This window comes from Martes martes (genome assembly GCF_963455335.1).
Source record: "Martes martes genome assembly, chromosome: 17".
Lineage (NCBI taxonomy): Eukaryota > Metazoa > Chordata > Mammalia > Carnivora > Mustelidae > Martes > Martes martes.
Genome location: NC_137905.1, coordinates 46,265,093 through 46,282,093, shown reverse-complemented (window position 1 = coordinate 46,282,093; position 17,001 = coordinate 46,265,093). Strand labels below are relative to the sequence as shown.

General features: G+C 54.4%; 2 protein-coding genes across 2 annotated transcripts in view; one reads left to right on the top strand and one right to left on the bottom strand.

Moving 5' to 3' along the window:
• Nucleotides 1–2: 2 nt before the first annotated feature.
• ITPKC (inositol-trisphosphate 3-kinase C) lies at nt 3–16,558 on the bottom strand. The gene is made up of 7 exons (XM_080827693.1): nt 15,333–16,558; nt 11,530–11,629; nt 7,963–8,176; nt 7,196–7,400; nt 4,132–4,233; nt 3,424–3,495; nt 3–1,474 (listed from the first exon to the last, which is right to left on the bottom strand). The coding sequence occupies exons 1-7, from the start codon at nt 16,437–16,439 to the stop codon at nt 1,271–1,273; spliced, it is 2,004 nt and encodes a 667-aa protein (XP_080683819.1). The 5' UTR covers nt 16,440–16,558; the 3' UTR covers nt 3–1,270.
• The window catches only part of COQ8B (coenzyme Q8B), a 21,941-nt gene continuing 21,475 nt past the window's right edge, over nt 16,536–17,001 (top strand). The window contains exon 1 of the mRNA XM_080827695.1: nt 16,536–16,674. The gene's annotated coding sequence lies outside the window, so the exon portion shown is untranslated. The remainder of the gene's footprint in view (nt 16,675–17,001) is intronic.

Here is a 17,001-nt window from a genome sequence, read left to right as displayed (position 1 = left end):
AAGCTGACTCTGTGTGATTTATTGGGGCATCGTCCTGGAGGGGAAAGCACACAAAGCGATTTTGCCTCCTGTTCCCCAACGCTGCCCCAGCTAACGACTACCTCCCGTATAAATAAGTATAAAGATGATCAGTAGAAAAGAAACACATCTCCTCGGGCCCGGAAGACACATTCGAGCTTCAGCTTAGGGAAGAGGGAGGTGCCTGGTTCCCTGCCTCAGAGGCCAGGAAGCCAAAGGTACAGACAGGTGCAGGAGGAAGGGGATGGGATGGGCGCCACCCACGCTTGGTGCTGCCAGGGTACGTGAGGTGGACCCGGTGGCACACCCCAGGCCACAGCCAGTGGCCCGACCTACCCTGCACCCTTGGAGGAAGGCAGCTCCGCTCCCCAAACCTGCTTTTCCATGGCTGAAAGCCCTTCCTGCCACAGGCCAGCTAAAAGCAAGGGAAAAAGGGTATGGGGTGGGAGGAGGAAGTCCCCAGGCTGAGGCCGGTGCCCAAGGAACGAGGTGGTGCTAGTCACAGGGGAGGCCCGGGAAGTGGCTGTGGTCTCAGTCTGCAGGGGGTTGGCAGAGTTCTTTCTGGAGGGGGGAGGATCCCCATGGGGCCGGGGGAGGGCAGGACAGGATGAACTGGGTCCCACCAGACAGCAGAGCGCTCAGACCAGCCCCATGTGGTGTCACACCCTCCCCAGGGTCTGTGGGCACTGGAGTGGCTCCCGGGGACAAGCAGATGGGGCCGGAACTCTCCCAGGCAGACAGGTGGTTCCTGCCTTTATTTGCAGGTGAAGGCTGGTTCTCCAGCCCACCAGCAATGAAACTGTCCCCTGGCCTCTGGGAGCCAGCCTGCAGCCGGGAGGGGGCTGACAAAGAGGCAGACAAGGCGGCAGTGATTACACTCATTCCTATGGTGACGGGCACCATGTCACACCTGTGGCCAGTGGCATCTGAACTGTGTTCTGTCAGGGCTCGCGGTTCAGTTATGGTCCCCAGCAGCCCCTCAGAAACTTTCTGGGCTGGGCAGAGGACCCAGTCTGGTTCTGATGCACTGTGGGATGCAGCCACGTCACACCCCTGCTCCAGTCTTAAAAACCTCCGAATCATGGGAAGGGCCGGGCACTACCTGGTCTCCAAGGCCCTTCAGACCTTCCATCCGGTCTTGTCCAGTGCCACCTCTCCCATCCCCGCGGTCAGTGCCCCCATGGCCAATCTTGGGGCACCACCAGCCAGATATTCACCAGCCAATAAATAAACCTGGCAGCGGGCAGGTGGGTCAACCCTGGGCCAGCCCCCGAAGGAGGCGGATCAAGTTGTCCAGACCCCAGAGGTACCCATCCTCGCGGTTGCCCTCGGCCCAGGGCAGTCGGTGGCTAAGCGTCTGGTGGTCAGGCAGGGCCACCGTTTTGCCGAAGTCAATCATCCAGACCCTGGCCAGGCCAGTGTGGTCATGCACGAAGAGGAGGGAGCTGCCCACCACCTGCAGGGAAAGAGGTCGGAGGTTAGAGGGAGCAGCAGGCACCGGCTTCAGGCCCCCTTCCCAAGAGGCAGCTGGGCAGGGTGCTTGACAGCATGAGCTCTGGAGCTGGGCTATCCGGATTCAGATCCTGGCTCTGACGCTGACTGGCTAGGTGGCCTTGGGCAGGCGACCTTAACCTCTGTGTGCCTCTACTTGCTCACATGCAAAGTGGGACTAGTGGGATCATAGTACATTTGCCTCGAAGGCTGCTGTGCCCATCACATGTGGGAATTCATCCACATAAGGCCCTTAGGACACCTGCCGGTATAGCAGATGGACCGCCAACGTGAGCCTTTTCCACTCTGGGCTACAAACTCAGGTGCCTGCAGGACCTCGCGTGGGTCCAGCAGCCCGGCCGGCACTACGAAGAGGATAATGCCTCCCCCAGGGAAGAAGAGCTCAGCCCCCTTGGACCGCAGCTGGTGGTGATGTTCCCTCCACTGGAGAGTGGTGATGACAGTAACACCCCCCCAACTCCCGACCTGCTGAGGTCACGGCAGCATCCCACGCCCCCATGGGCTCACGAAGTGCCTCGCGGTGCTGGACACACAGCCCTTGGTAGTTGCTGGCGTGGCGGCGGCGAGGTGGTGGTGGTGGTGGTGGTTAAAGTTAGGAACAACTTTCATTGCCTTCATGGGACTCTAGGTGTGCAAGGCCCTCCCCTTTCCTAGTCGGGTTTAAAACTGCACCGCTCCCAGAGAACCCAGGTGACTGGGCAGGTGCCACTGCCCCACTCTGTTTGGGTGTTGGCACATGGCAGGCAGCCCAGTTGTTGCACATCTCCCAAGGGGCCAGGGAAACTGGAAGTCCCAACGTGGGTGTCAATTCTTGTGTTTTAGTTGCTGGCAACTCATTTTTTAAAGTGGGTGAAACTGAACACAAGCACAGAAGAGATGAGGTCCCCGGGCCTCCTCGTTGGGACTTGCACATAGAGCCCAAGGCAGTGACGAGGGCAATAAGGGTGACATTTGATGATAATGAACATGACAGTCATAGTGGGCACACACTGAGAGTGGACTATGGGCCCTGCTTCCATGCTTAATGGGCCATATCCTCACCCCACCCAGGAGGCAGGGGCTCTGTTAGCCTGTCATGCCTGTCCGGAGACAGGTCCCAGGCACCGGAGGCTGGGGAGTGCAGACTGGGGTTCGAACCTGGAGGCCCAACTCCCAGATCAGGGATCTATTGGAAGTTGGGGATACCAGGAAAAAGAAGTGAGGGGGACCTGAGCGGGGGTGGTAGAAGAGCTTGGAGAGAGGAGGGAGAGGACACACAAATGCAGGGAGGTCACAACTTCCCAGACTTCCTGTGACAGCCCAGAGAAATTGTTTCCAAAGAGACCAGGCTGCACAGGAGAGGGAAGGGGGAGAGCCACCAAACGGGAAGGCAGACACCAATAATTAGAAATAATTATGATTACAAAGTAATTTCAAGAGCAAGAAGTTAGGGCACCTAGGTCAGTTAAGTGTCTGCCTTGGGCTCAGGTCATGATCCCAGGGTCCTGGGATCAAGTCCCACATTGGGCTCCTTGCTCGGTGGGGAGCCTGTTTCTCTCTCTCCCTCTGCCCTTCCCCCCTGCTCATGCTCCCTCTCTCTCAAATTAAAAACAAAAAACAAAAAACAAAAAACATTGTTTTCCCCCATGTTAGGAGGAAGCTGAGGCCCTAGAACGTAAATCGCAGCCCAGCGTCCAACAGCCTTCACTGCAGACCACCTGGCTCGAGCCCACATTCCGAACTACCCCATTTCCCTGAAATCCCCTCTGTAGCCCGCCTTGAGGAGCAAACCCCAAAACGTGGCTCTGCCCTGTCACTCTGTCGGGGGTTTGTTTGGTGCCACCCGGAGGCTGATGCCCACCCCCGCTTCCCCCACACAGGGCCTTCCACTCCCACGGCAGCTGGGGCTCGCACCTCATGGGTCTTGAAGAAGGGGGAGTTCTCCAGAGCCTCTCGGAGCTCTTCTAGGCGAGCCACGTACTTTTTCTGTGTGAGAGAGAGAGTTTCTTGGTTAGTACAGGGACTCTGGGTCCCCTTCCTACTGCCCCAAGGGAGCAGGCAGAACCCGGCCAGGATGGGATCTGGGGAGCCGCACGGGGGAAATGGGAGGCAGGCAGAGGCTTGGCCGCCCCTGGGTGGCACAGAGCAGAGTGTGGCCGGGAGATCACATGACCACCCACAATTCCCAGCAGCTCCTCCAACCGAGGGGTGGAGTCTGAGTCCCTTGAATCTCGGCTTGGTCAGAGGACTTGCTCTGGCCCATAAATTGGGGGTAGAGATGATGGCGGCCACTCCGAGCCATCGAGACATCTTGCGTTTTTGCTGGTTCTCTGGGCTCCCTGCCTGCACCCTGAGAACGTGCCGAGGCTCGCCTGCTGGAGCGTGAGAGACAAGCGGCCAAGTCACGAGCCGAGATGGTGAGCCCATCACCAGACACATGAGCAGGGCCCTCCCGGTCCAGCCAGCTCTGGCCAAGCCGCCAGCCGACCGCAGATGGTAAGCAAGGCAGGCCGGGGTCGGCCAGCCCGGGCCTAGAGCAGACCACTGCCTTAGGAGCAACGATGGCGGCGGCGGTCTGCTCGTCTTAAGCTGCCAAATTCGGGCCGTGGGGGTCCCGCTCACCAGAATGCCACGGTTCCCCTCCACGAAGTCCTCCAACACCTTTGTCACCTGCTCCAGCTCCTGGGTCTTCTTGAAATTGGTGTTGCAGGTCCCATTGGCCTTCTGCAGGGCGAGGGGTGAGGGCACAATGTCACACCTTTTCCTTCACGGGCTGACACCGAGCAGCCTCAGGCACCTCCCGGAACCAGCTGCCTGTCCCCAAGCTCCTGGCCGCTCGGGAGGAGGAGACCACTCGCCCACCCGGCCAGTGCCACCAAGGCCCACTCCAGAGCAACCAGTCCTTCCCAGTCTAATGTTGAACCCCCTGGTTGGACCCAGTCTAGCCGAGTGGACTTTGGAGAGAGCTGGGTCTGGCTTTGAACAGTGCCTCTGCTACTTCCAAGCTGACGGCCTTTAAACAAGCTGCTTCCCCGGCCTCAGCCTCAGTTCCCACATCTGGAAAATGGGGACCATGTTGGTATTTACCACCTAAAGCCAGTGTAAGGATTAGAGGAGACTGGATAGATACGATGCATGGCACAGTGCCCAGCTCACAGTTAAGGAAGCACTCCATAAATGAGACTAGTGTTTTTTGTTTTTTTTTAATGTCTGAGAGGGGCAGAGAGAAGCCACCTGAGTCATTCTGCCCCACCGTGCCAGGTGCCATGTGGGTGCTGAGAACATGAAGGTAACGGGACAGACACACAGTCGGGTGAAGGAGGCAGGTATGGAATAAGATCATCACAAAGGGAAATAAGAATAATGAAGTAAAGAGAGGGCCCTGATCTGGCACGACAGAAATCAAGGTGGGCTTCCTGGAAGAAGCGAAATTTAAAAGGCAGGAGGTGGCTCAGTCTGTTGAGTGTCTGCCTTCAGCTGGATCATGATCCCAGAGTCCTAGAATCCAGCCCCATGTTGGGCTCTCTGCTCAGTGAGGAGTCTGCTTCTTCCTCTACCCCTCTCCCTTGCTCATGATCTCTCTCTCTCTCAAATAAATAAATAAAATCTTTAAAAATAAAAAACAGGGGCACCCAGACGGCTCAGTCATTAAGCATCTGCCTTTGGCTCGGGTCATGATCCAGGGTCCTGGGATTAAGCCCCATATTGGGCTCCCTGCTCAGCTGGAAGCCTGCTTCTCCCTCTCCCACTCCTCCTGCTTGTGTTTCCTCTCTCACTGTGTCTCCCTCTGTCAAATAAATAAATAAAAATTAAAAATAGGGGCACCTGGGTGGCTCAGATGGTTAAGCATCTGCCTTTGGCTCAGGTCATGATCTCTGGGTCCTGGGATCAAGCCCCACACCAGGCTCCCTGCTCAGCAAGGGAATCTGCTTCTCCCTCTCCCTCTGCCCCTCCCCACCATGTGTGTGCGCTCTCTCTCTCTCTCTCTCTCAAATGAATTTTAAAAATTAAATTAAATTAAATTAAAAATAAAATGAGACAGAAAAATGACTGGGAGTCAGTCAAGGGGACATGGGGGAAGAGCATGTGCAAAGGTCCTGTGGCAGGAAAGAGCAGGACTCTTTAAAGCAAATGAAACTGCTTCAGTGTGGCCTAAAGATAGATGAAGAGGAAAAGATTGGGGAGAGATGAGGCTAGACCCTGGAGGGCCCTCTAGGCCAGGGAACTTCTCTCAAGGGGACTAGGGAGCCATGGAAGGACTCTGAATAGGAGAACGAGCATCAGATGTACAACTCAGAAAGATGGCTCAGGCAAGGTTGTTGGGAAACGGGTACTCTGATGTGTCATTGGTGGGGTGCAAAATGGTCTTACTCCTGTGAAAGGAGTTTGATGATCTCTAGCCAAATTCCCAATGCACCTCATCTTCGACACGGTGCCCCTGTTTCTGGGACCCCCATCTACAGCTTAACCCACCCACTTGCAAAGTGTCTTGTACATAAAGTGATTCACTGAGGTACTGTTTATAATGGCAAAAAGTGGAAACCCTGGTGGCCATCCGTAGGGGTCTGTGTCTCATCCAGAGAGACCTATTACACAGCTGAGAAAGACAGGAAGGGAGAAAGGAAAAGAGAGGAAGGCAGGCAGGCAGACTTTCCATGGAATGATATGGAAAATTCTCTAGGGCTACGCTACCTTTTGTGTAAGAGGGGGAGGAGGAAAATTCAGGATATGCAATTGCATTTGTTTGTATTTGCAGGAAGAAACAGAAGAAACCAGAAGGTGGTTCTCCAGGAGCAGGCGGGGGTGGAGGGGCAGAATGGGAAGGAGAGCAGCAGGTCAGGAAAGAGACCCCCCCCATGCCCTTTTATATTATTTAGATTTTTTTTAAAGATTTTATTTATTTATTTGACAGACAGAGATCACAAGTAGGCAGAGAGGCAGGCAGTGAGAGAGAGAGAGGAAGGGAAGCAGCCTCACCACTGAGCAGAGAGCCCGATGCGGGGCTCAATCCCAGGACCCTGGGATCATGACCTGAGCCGAAGGCAGAGGCTTAACCCACTGAGCCACCCAGGCGCCCTATTATTTAGATTTTTAAACTGTGTGAATCCGTCTTCAAACAATTAGGTTTAATTTACAAAAAAGGGAGAGGAAGAAGGAAAGAGAGAAAGCAAAAAGGAAAATCTTTCCCCATACAGGGGAGTAAGGATCCTTTCAGAGGCCATGTTAGATGTGGATCAGAGCAGGTGAGACAAGGACCCAGGAGCCCAGGCAACCTAGGGCAGGAGAGACCAGGGAGGCCGGTGGTGGGGTTGTGGGGGGAGACCAGGGAGGCTGGTGGTGGGGTTGGGGGGTAGACCAGAGAGGCCAGGGGTCGGGGGAGAGACCAGGGAGACTAGGGAGACTAGGCGGGAAAGATGGGCGGACTAGGGCAGGGTCATAGGGAGGGGAGCAGAGGGAATCAGGAGCTGCTCAGAGAAACAGGTAAACAAAACTTAAGACACTGATAGGGGTGAGAGAGAAGCAGGACCTCCCTGAGCCCCTGTCTACTCATCTTCCACAGTCTCCCACTCTTTCTCCACATCCTGCTTCTCCCCAGCTTTCCCTGACACCCATGTTCCCCATGAGGTCCTGCCTCTGATCTAGCGCTCAGGCCTCTGGCGACAGGCAAGCAGCTCCTGGCCCTCACCTTGATGCCCTCAATCCGGAAGCCCAGGGTGGAGGTCGAGCTCACGGTCTCCCTCCACTGCATGTAGCGGGGCTTGGTGACAGCACCCTGGGCATGTTCCTCAGGGGTGGGGGCCCTGGGATCCACAGCCACCATCTTCTCATACATGTCCTTCCGGGGCCGGGGCCTTTCTCGGGCCTTCACTAGCTCCTCCTCCAGGTAGGTCCTGGGACACAGAGGACGTGACAAAGAAAACTATGAGGAACAAAGACACAGGACATACTCTCTGATATCAAGACAAGTTAATAAACCCACAGCATGGCACAAGAATAGACAACTGGATCGATGGACAGAAACAGAATCTAAAAACAGACACACACGTGTACATTCACCTGAACGATGACGAAGAAGGCCCAGCAATTCAGTGGGGAAAAGGAGGTCTTCTCAATAAATGGTGCTGGGTCAACAGTTTTGCAATATTGACATGGGGGGGGTGGATTTCGATCCCTACCTCACACCATGTATAAAGATTAATGCTAGTTGGATTGCGAAGCTAGATGTGAAAGTTCAAACAATAAAGCTTGTAGAAGAAAACATAGGCGATCACACAATCTTGGAGCAGGCAGATTTCTTAAACACAAAGCTCCTAATCATCATGAAAAAGGGCAAACTGGCCTGTTTATCAAAAGATACAATTAAGAGAGGGAAGTGGGGAACGCCTGAATGGCTCAGTTGGTTGGGCATCCCCTGACCCTTCCCTTCGGCCCCACACCTGCCCCTCAACCTACCTGCTGCCCATCTTGCAGTCCATGATGGAGGGGCCCTCAAAATCCGCCAGGAGATCTTCCATCTGGTTGAAGGCCTGGCCATCCCGCTGCACCACGCCATAGTAGGTGGGCACGAAAGGCCGCAGGGGGTCACTCATCAGCTGCTCCAGGCTGCGCTGCTCACACTGACAGAAACGCTTGAGGATCCGACCGTCCTCTCCTGCCTGGAAGTTCCCTAGGAGCAGCACAGTGGACAAGAAGCTGCATCAGCCCGAGAATCTCCTCATCTCCCGGATGCATTGGATCGAGGCTTCCCTCCTCCTGCCTGACCCTTCTGAAGGGCTTTCTCTTCCTCCCCGCAACTCTCACAGTCTTGGCCTCCAATGTGGCGAGGGCAGGACCTGCTGCTGCTCCTTGTTCGGAGTCCTGCTCATAGCACGTTGTGTCCTCATTTGTTTTGTCATTTTACATCGGGAGCTCGTGATCGGCTGTGGGAATTTTTGTGCGATCCGAGTGGAGGGCATGATGCTCCAGAGCAGATCTGCATTTGCTTTGGGACGCCTGGGTGGCTCAGGCGGTTGAGCATCTGCCTTCAGCTCGGGTCATGATCTCAGGGTCCTGGGATCGAGCCCTGTATCAGGATCCTCGCTCTGTGAGAAGCCTGCTTCTCCCTCTCCTCCCTGCTCCCGTGCTCTCTCACTATCTCTCTCTCTCTCTCCAACAAATAAATAAAATCTTAAAAAAAATTTGGGGGCACCTGGGTGGCTCAGTGGGTTAAGCCTCTGCCTTCGGCTCAGGTCATGATCTCAGGGTCCTGGGATAGAGTCCTGCATCGGGATCTCTGCTCAGCAGGGAGCCTGCTTCCTCCTCTCTCTCTCTCTGCCTGCCTCTCTGCCTACTTGTGATTTCTCTCCTGTGTGCCAAATAAATAAAAATCTTCAAAGAAAATTTAAAAAAAATTTGCATTTGCTTCTGCCTGGAGTCCCACAGTGCTAACACCTGGGGCCAATTTAACTGTCAGGGACGCTTGGGTGGCTCAGCCGGTTAAGCATCTGCCTTCGGCTCTGGTCATGATCTCAGGATCTTGAGATCAAGCCCCCCATCAGGCTCCTTGCTCAGTGGGGAGCCTGCTTCTCCCTCTGCCTGCCACTCCCCTTGCTTGTGCTCTCTTGCTCTCTCTGACAAATAAATAAATAAAACCTAAAAAAAAAAAAAAGAAGTCTTCAAAAAGTTAACTGACAAATCTGGCATTTCCTGGCCCCTGTAGATTGTGTGAGGATTAGAATTACAAATTCTTACTGAGGCAAATTGTATTTTCAGACTATGTTCCCCAAAGATGGCTGCAACAATAGCTCCTGGCCCACAGTTCTTCTAGAATTTCACCACTCCCCATCAAGAAGTGGAATCTAATTCTTCTTCTCCTCTTGAACCTGGGTGGACTGATGACAGAAGCGACCCTGGGACTTGAGAGTCTAGGTCGCGAGAGGAGAAGTGATTTCCACTCTGTTGGCAGAGACACTTGTCTCTGCCGTCCTGAGCAGCTGGGGAAGAAAGTGGACGAGTCCGCGGCCACCATACTGTGAGGAAGCCCAAGCAGCGACACAGAGAAGCCACACGGAGGCAGTCTCAGCTGAGAGCCAGTGACAGTCAATCGCAAGGCACGGGCATGAATGCATCTGAAAAGTTTCAGCCTTGGGTGCCTGGGTGGCTCAGTCATGAAGCGTCTGCCCTCAGCTCAGGTCATGATCCCAGGGTCCTGGGATCGAGCCCCACATGGGGCTCCCTGCTCAACAGGAACCCTGCTTCTCCCTCTCCCACTCCCCCTGGTTGTGTTCCCTCTCTCACTATGTCTCTCCCTGTCAAATAAATAAATAATATCTTTAGAGTAAGGCTGGTTTTTTTTTTTTAATTTATTTATTTGACAGATAGAGATCACAAGTAAGGAGAGAGGCAGGCAGAGAGAGAGGAAGGGAAGCAGGCTCCCTGCTGAGCAGAGAGCCCCATGTGGGGCTTGATCCCAGGACCCTGGGATCATGACCTGAGCCGAAGGCAGAGGCTTTAACCCACTGAGCCACCCAGGCACCCCAATAAATAATATCTTTAAAATAAAGTTTCCAGGGGCGCCTGGGTGGCTCAGTGGGTTAAAGCCTCTGCCTTCGGCTCGGGTCATGATCCCAGGGTCCTGGGATCAAGAGCCCCACGTCGGGCTCTCTGCTCAGCAGGGAGCCTGCTTCCCTTCCTCTCTCTCTGCCTGCCTCTCTGCCTACTTGTGATTTCTGTCTGTCAAGTAAATAAATAAAATCTTTAAAAAAAAATAAATAAAATGAAAAAATAAATGAAAAAATAAATAAATAAAATAAAATAAAGTTTCCACCCTGCTGTGTTCGAAAGAGTTGTCCTAGCTGAGTTCCCAGATACCATGATGCAGCAACAGGCCGTCCCTGCCATGGTCCGTCTGGACTCCTGACCCCAACCCTGGGAGTGCAATAAAATGGTCCTTTGATTCCACTAAGTCTTCTTTTAAGCACTCACTTCTGAGGGGTTTTTTTGGTATTTTAACTCAGCCAGAGTAATGAGAATGCAGAGAGATAGCGGTCCTGTGGCTGGGGGAGCCGGCCTTTTCAATGACTCAGATCTAGCGACGAACCAGGTAGGTAAGTCCCCTTCTTGTCTCCCTTTGCTGGTGGACCCACCCCATTTGTCTAGTTCTCACCACTACTGTTTTTTTGTGAATAAAGTTTTATTGGAACACAGACACGCTCACGTGTTTATGCATTATCTGTGGCTGCGTTCATGCTGTATAACGATAGGACTGAGTTGTTGGGACCGAGCCTATTTGGCCCACAGAACCTAACACACTTATTATCTTGCTCTTTTCAGAAACTGCTCTGTGCTGGGCATTGGGCTACTACCAGAGACATCATGCCAGGACCTGGGGAAAACCATCAGACCTGCCGTCTACAGAGGGCCTACTCTATCTGGCCATGAGGAGAGAACGAAAAAGGATTATTTCCATGTATAAGGGCCCATGTCTCAATCTTCATAGACATTCTGGTTTATCATTATTTTCTTAAATATCTGACTTTATTTTTATTTTATGCAGGCTCCATGCCTCATGTGGGGCTTGAACTGACAACCCTGAGATTCAGAGTCACATGCTCTACCGACTGAGCCAACCAGGTGGCCCGTGCATATACATTTTGATTTTAACCCTTCTGTTAAGCCGGCAAGGGAGGTATGGTGATCTCCATATCACAGGTGAGAAAACCAAGGCCTAGTAAGAGAACGTAACCAGCCCAGGATCTCCCATATATAAAGCTTTGAGCCCAGGACCATTCTTCTCCCAGGGTTAGGATTTGCTCCCCATCCCCCCTGGCACTGAGACAACAGGGAACAGCCCACAGCCCTGATGTACGGATGGCCTGACCCAGGCCTAAGCAGGTCCCATACCAGCCTCATGATGGGGAGACCGTCCTCAAGCCCACGTGACAGATGGGGCAAACTGAGCTATGGAGAATGGCTCTGGAGCTTTCTTCCCCCAGCCCAGGCTTCTCTGCCCCCTGCCGGCGCCCACACCCCTGCTCTCACCAGCGTGTCCCGACAGCTGGACCCAAGGGTAGTGTTTTCGGAAGGAGACCATGAAGGGCGAATATTTCAGAACTGTCTTCAGCTTCTTCCACGGTTTGTTCTGTGTGAGGCAGAGCAGGGTAGGGTCAGTGTCAAGGGCAGGGAGGGAAGGGGACAGGGTGCTGCACTGAGGGGAACCAGGTGGACTAGGGGTCTTTCCAGGGCCAGGGGGCTTCCTGGGATCGCTGCTCCAAAGACCTCAGCAAAGGTGGGGAAGAGTCTGTCCATTTTCTTCTGTCCTCAAAGAGTAGAAATAGGCCAGATCTCAGCCCCCAAGTCTTCCCCTCCACAGACACACACCAAACACTTGGAAACCTCCCTTCCGTCCCGAAACCAAGTCAGACCTTCTGGAGGAGATGACAGAAGCAGGAGTTGGTGAGTGCAGGCAGAACCGCAGAGAAAAGACAGAAACAGAAGCAGGTGACAAGGTAATGACAGAGCCAGAGAGACAGGCCCAGGAGCCGGAGACTGGGACAGTCATGAGCACAGCTCACCAAACGGCTCCTGCCCCTCCCTGTTCCAGGGACATCCCTGCTATCCTGACCTTGGGTTTCTGACTTGCTTTGGCCAATGAAATGTGAGCGGAAATGTGAAAGCCAGTACATGAGTCTCCGTGTCCTTTGCCCTGCTGTAGAACGGGGTGGGGAGTGTGGAAAAAGAAACGGAAGCTTCCTCAGTCCTGGCCTTGAGTGAAGACAGCATGGAGCAGAGCTGCCTCACCCACCAGCGGCTCACGGTCCCTGTGCAGTGCGAACAAAAACAACCCCGTGTTGTTCCAGGTCACTAAGTTTGGGGGCTGTTTGTTATTACAGCAAACCCCGACCTAGCCTGACTAAGCGAGAGACAAGGCTGCCAAAAGACAAAGAAAGAAAAGACAGAAAGGGAGACACGGATACAAAGCAATGACCGGAAAGAAAGAGATAAGCAGAAGCAAAGAAAGAGAGAGAACAAGCAACATAAAACCAGTAAAGCGAACTGAAAACAAAGATTTAGTTGTATCGGGTTGACTCAGCCAAGAGGTTCTTGGGACCGGGTCAGTGTCTGGTTCACATGCATGAGCATGCGTGCACACACATAAGAACACACTCTTTGCTCCAAGCACATGGCAGCCTCTAAGGCAGGTGTTAGGACAAGGGGTCCTTTCCAGAGAAGGAAGCTGTGTGGCCCATCCCCCCACTACCCTGGGATTAAAGCCATGTTCTCTCCCACCCGCTCAGAGCTCCGCCACCTGGCAGACATCTAACTGATGGTGGGAAGGTCATGCAGAGGCAGGGCGTTGGGACTGCAGGATTCAGGAATGGCTGTTCCTTCTACCCTCCAGCTGCCAGCCGTGGAGAGGAGGTGATTAATAAAGGTTCCTGTTTACTAAGCACCTGGAACATTCCAGGCACAATGACAAAGACTCGGTGAGCCATAACCTACTTAATCCTAAAAACACAACCCCAGGAGGATTGTTGTCTCTGTTACAGAGGAAACAGAGGCCCAGAGAGATGAAATCAGTTGCCTCAGTCACACAGCACAGTGCTGGGGTTCCGACTCGGAACCCACTGCCCTGGGCTGACAAGCTATACCCCTGCTGGACTATGAACTCTGAAGGCAAGGATTGGGGTTCTCATAGTTATGCCTATGTCCCAGCCACAGCCTAGAACAAATAGGGGCTCCAAAAACATGGCTTGGACTAAAGAACATTAGTTGTTAGAGTCTTTTCTTTTTTTTCCTTCTTTTTTTTTTTATCATAAGCAGATTCAGTATCTTTTCTCTTTTTTAGACCTGATGGTTAATCCAGGTTTTCTCAGATGGTTTCACAATGGTCTCCTCTTCCACGCCCCCTCTTCCAGGAAGCCCTCTCTGATACCCCAGGTGCGGCCAATCACACACGCCCCCCACCCCGACCATGGTCTCCCACAACACTCGGCTTCCCCTATCCCAGCCCTGACCACTCCGTAGGGTGGTGGGTCTGTCTGGGATTTCAAAATGAAACAAGAAAGAAGCCAGGGTTTGTTTTTTTGGGCAGTGGGAGCAACGAGGGTGGGGGCAGTATGGTGTGCCCTTGGGCTTCATGGCAGTGGAGGGGGTCGGGTGGGAAGCGAGGAAGCTGAACGTGGGAAGCAGCCTGGAGACAGGAAGCTCAGAACAGAGGACTGAATTTCTGATCGCTATCTGGAAGGCCCTGGGGATCCACGGAAGGCACGGAAAGCAGGGAAGTTTCAAAAGTTGACCAAAAGTGGGTCTTGGAGGCAGATTCTGGAAGGATGAAGAAAAACTGGACACAGAGAGGTCTGGGAGGAAAGCAAGTGAAGGACAGATTCCCCCCATACGTCCCAGAGGCTGAAGTAACTGGGTTTTAAACTCAGCCAGAACTGAATTAGAATCCTGGCTCCAACCAGGCTTGACCGACCCTAAGCAAGTGGCCGAACTTCTCGAAACCAGTTTTCTCATCTATAAAGTGGACACGATAATAATCCCAATCTCAGAGCGCTGTTTGGAGGACTTGGGGTTAACACATACACGACACCTAGAAAAGTGCCTGGTATTCCAAGGGTTTGAATCCCAGCTCTGTGTCTTCCAAAGTGTGTGACCTTGGACAAGTGTCATGACCTGTCTGGGCCTCCGTTTCCTCATCTATAAAATGGGATTAATAATAGTCTCTACCTCATAGGGCTGCCATGAGGATTCAATGAGTTAATATGAGCAACGAGCTTAGTCCAGAGCTGCGCATAAATGAGTGCTAGCTGCTATTTTTTTTTTTTTCCATTGTCTTCCAGATCAGCTGTCCTGAGATGCCAAGAATGTTGAGAGAGTAGGTGGAGGGAACAGCGAAGGCAGGAAGACCATAGGGTCAGCTCCATTGCTCTGGGCGCAGGCAGGTCGAGGCAGGTCTGTCTCTACCTGCGGCCACATGTGTGAGCACGTTCCTAAGGGAGGCCTGTGGGATGAGGGGGCCTCAGGGCAGACTCCAGCCAGAGGCTCCAGGAGAGTAGGAGGACCCAGCAGACCAACCCACTTGAGGCTCTCACACCTGCCTCGGTGCTGACCCTCCCTGAACCTTCCCTGCCCAGCCCTCCTGATTCACCAGGGAAGAACCACACCCAAGCTGGGGATGAGGGCAGAGGATGTAAACAAGAGTCTGCAGGGCCCCCCATGGGGAGCTGTGGGGCAATGGGGAGATCAGACGCTCCCTGGCTAAGCTGGGGGTCCTTAGCATTTGGGGGCTCACACAGCCCTTCGAGAATCCGATAAAAGCTGGGGGGCTCATTCCCTACAAAAATGAATGACTAAAGGGTGATGAAGGTTCATGCCTTAAGATAGTCACAGGCCATAGACTAAAAAATCGGGAGGGGGGGGGAAGTGCACCTTTTCTGTCCTTCTGTACTAGAGCGCTCCAGATTTTGAGGTTACATACTTTCTAGAAAATCCGAAATAGTCATACACACTCGATGCAGAAATATGTGTGTACACACACAGACTCGCACGATCACACAATTTCAGGAATTCCGGGGCACCGCTAAGTCAACCAGTGGCTGTCTGCTTTAGACCCCAGTACCGGAGGCAGTGGGGGGAAGAGAAAAGGAAAGGATGAGGAGTGTGCAGGGGAGTGGGTTGGTAACCCCAATGGTAGAGGGAGGAGGCTGACAGGCGGAAGAGGCAGGTACCTGGAGATGAAATTGTTGGTGGGAACTAGAAAACTTCTCAAAGCAAAGGCAAGGGGATGGGATAAGGGGTCTGGAGAGGTGTGGCTCAAGGGCAGGATGGTTCCCACTCACCCCAGACCTGTCCTCAGGGTCGCTGGCACCTCCGCCCCCGGCCACCACATCATCCTCAGACTCGTCGAAAGAGGAGGCAGAGGAGAAGCCGCCACTGCCCCCCTCAGCCCGGGAGGGGGGTCCCATTGGCTGAGCCTCAGGCTCAGGTGTTTCAGGAGTGATGATGAGGCGGGGCACAGGGGTCAGGGAGCTACACTCCAGGTGAGAGTATAGGTGAGGCCCCAACTCCCCAGGTTCTGGTTCCTCTAATGGGCCATCCTGCTTGGACTCCCCCAAAAAACAGTCTGTCCCAGGTTCTGTCTGGGGTCCGTGAATATCTTGTGTCTGGGCACCATCAGTGCCAGACCGTGTCCAGGAGCCAACAACATCTTGCTGTGTTGGGAAATCTTCAGTGCCAACCTGCTTCCAGGCTGTTTTAGTATCCTGTTGTATCTGGGAGCCATCAGTGTACACTTCTTTCCAGGAGGCATCAGCACTGGATTCTGTTGAGGGACAGCCCCCCTCTGGTGGAGTCCGGAGGCTGGACCTGTTCTTGTGGGTCCGGACATTATCAGCCCAGGTCTTGGCCCTCTCTGGTTGGGTCTGTGTCCCATGTATCTCTATCTCTGTCCAGGGCCCATCAACTCTGGGCTGCGTCCAGAGGCTGGCCCTCTCTGGCTGAGACTGGAGGTCAGACCTGTGTGGACCAGTCCAAAAGCCATCTGTCCCAGTTTCCGTCCAGGGATCGGCTGTCTCCAGCTCTGACCAGTGGCTGCTCCTTTCGGGACACGTCCGGAGGCTGGATACGTCTGGCTCCGTCTTTTGGCCCGGCCGCTCTGTCTCCACTCCCAGGCTAGCTGCTTCTGGCTCAACCTGTCCGTCTGTCCCCGGCTCAGGCCCGAGGCCGACCCTCTCGGGCTCGGTGTGGAGGGTGGGCCCCTCGATCCGGACCCGGGGCCCGCCCCCGTCGGGCCGCCCCGCCGGGCCCCCTGCGCCGGGCCCAGGTCGCTGCTGTCCCGGCTGCCGCCGCCGCCCCCCTCGCGGCGCCTCCAGCCCCATGCGGGCCGCTCCCGGCAGGGCCCCGGCCTCTGCCTCACTCAGGCTCCCCCGGCACGGGCAGCGCCTCATGCCCGCTCCCTAGATTCGGGCTTCGACCCGGCCCGGCCCCTCCTGCCCCTTTAAATCCCGCGAGGGGTGTGGCTGGGGAGCCCCGACTCGCGGGTTCCGGCCCGCGGAGTCCTGCCCGTCCAGCCACGCAGGGGTTAATCGATACTCTGCCCCCCCAACCGGGAAAGCCCCGAGGCCCCGCCCCGGACGTGACGCCAGGAGGACGGGCCTCGCCTGGTGCCGAGAGGTTGGAGAGGTTGGTGTCCTGTTGGAGAGGTTGGGTGTGAGCCACTGGTGTCCTGGCTGCGGGGCGGTGGGAACCCCTTCCTAGACCCCCCGCAACGAATCCGACCTTCCTACGCCCTCCAGTGACCAGTTTAGCCTCCCTGTAATCCTCGATGACGAGTCCAGCCCATTCTTCCGTGCCCATTCTTCCGATGGGGCACGGACTGACTTTCAAAGACTTGGAAATCCTTTGGACCTGGGTTCAAGACCCGCCTCCATCACTGACTAGCAGTGTTACCAGCAGTGTGTGACTTACTTTCCCTCCCTCCTGCCCCAGCCCCAGGCTCAATTTTCTCAG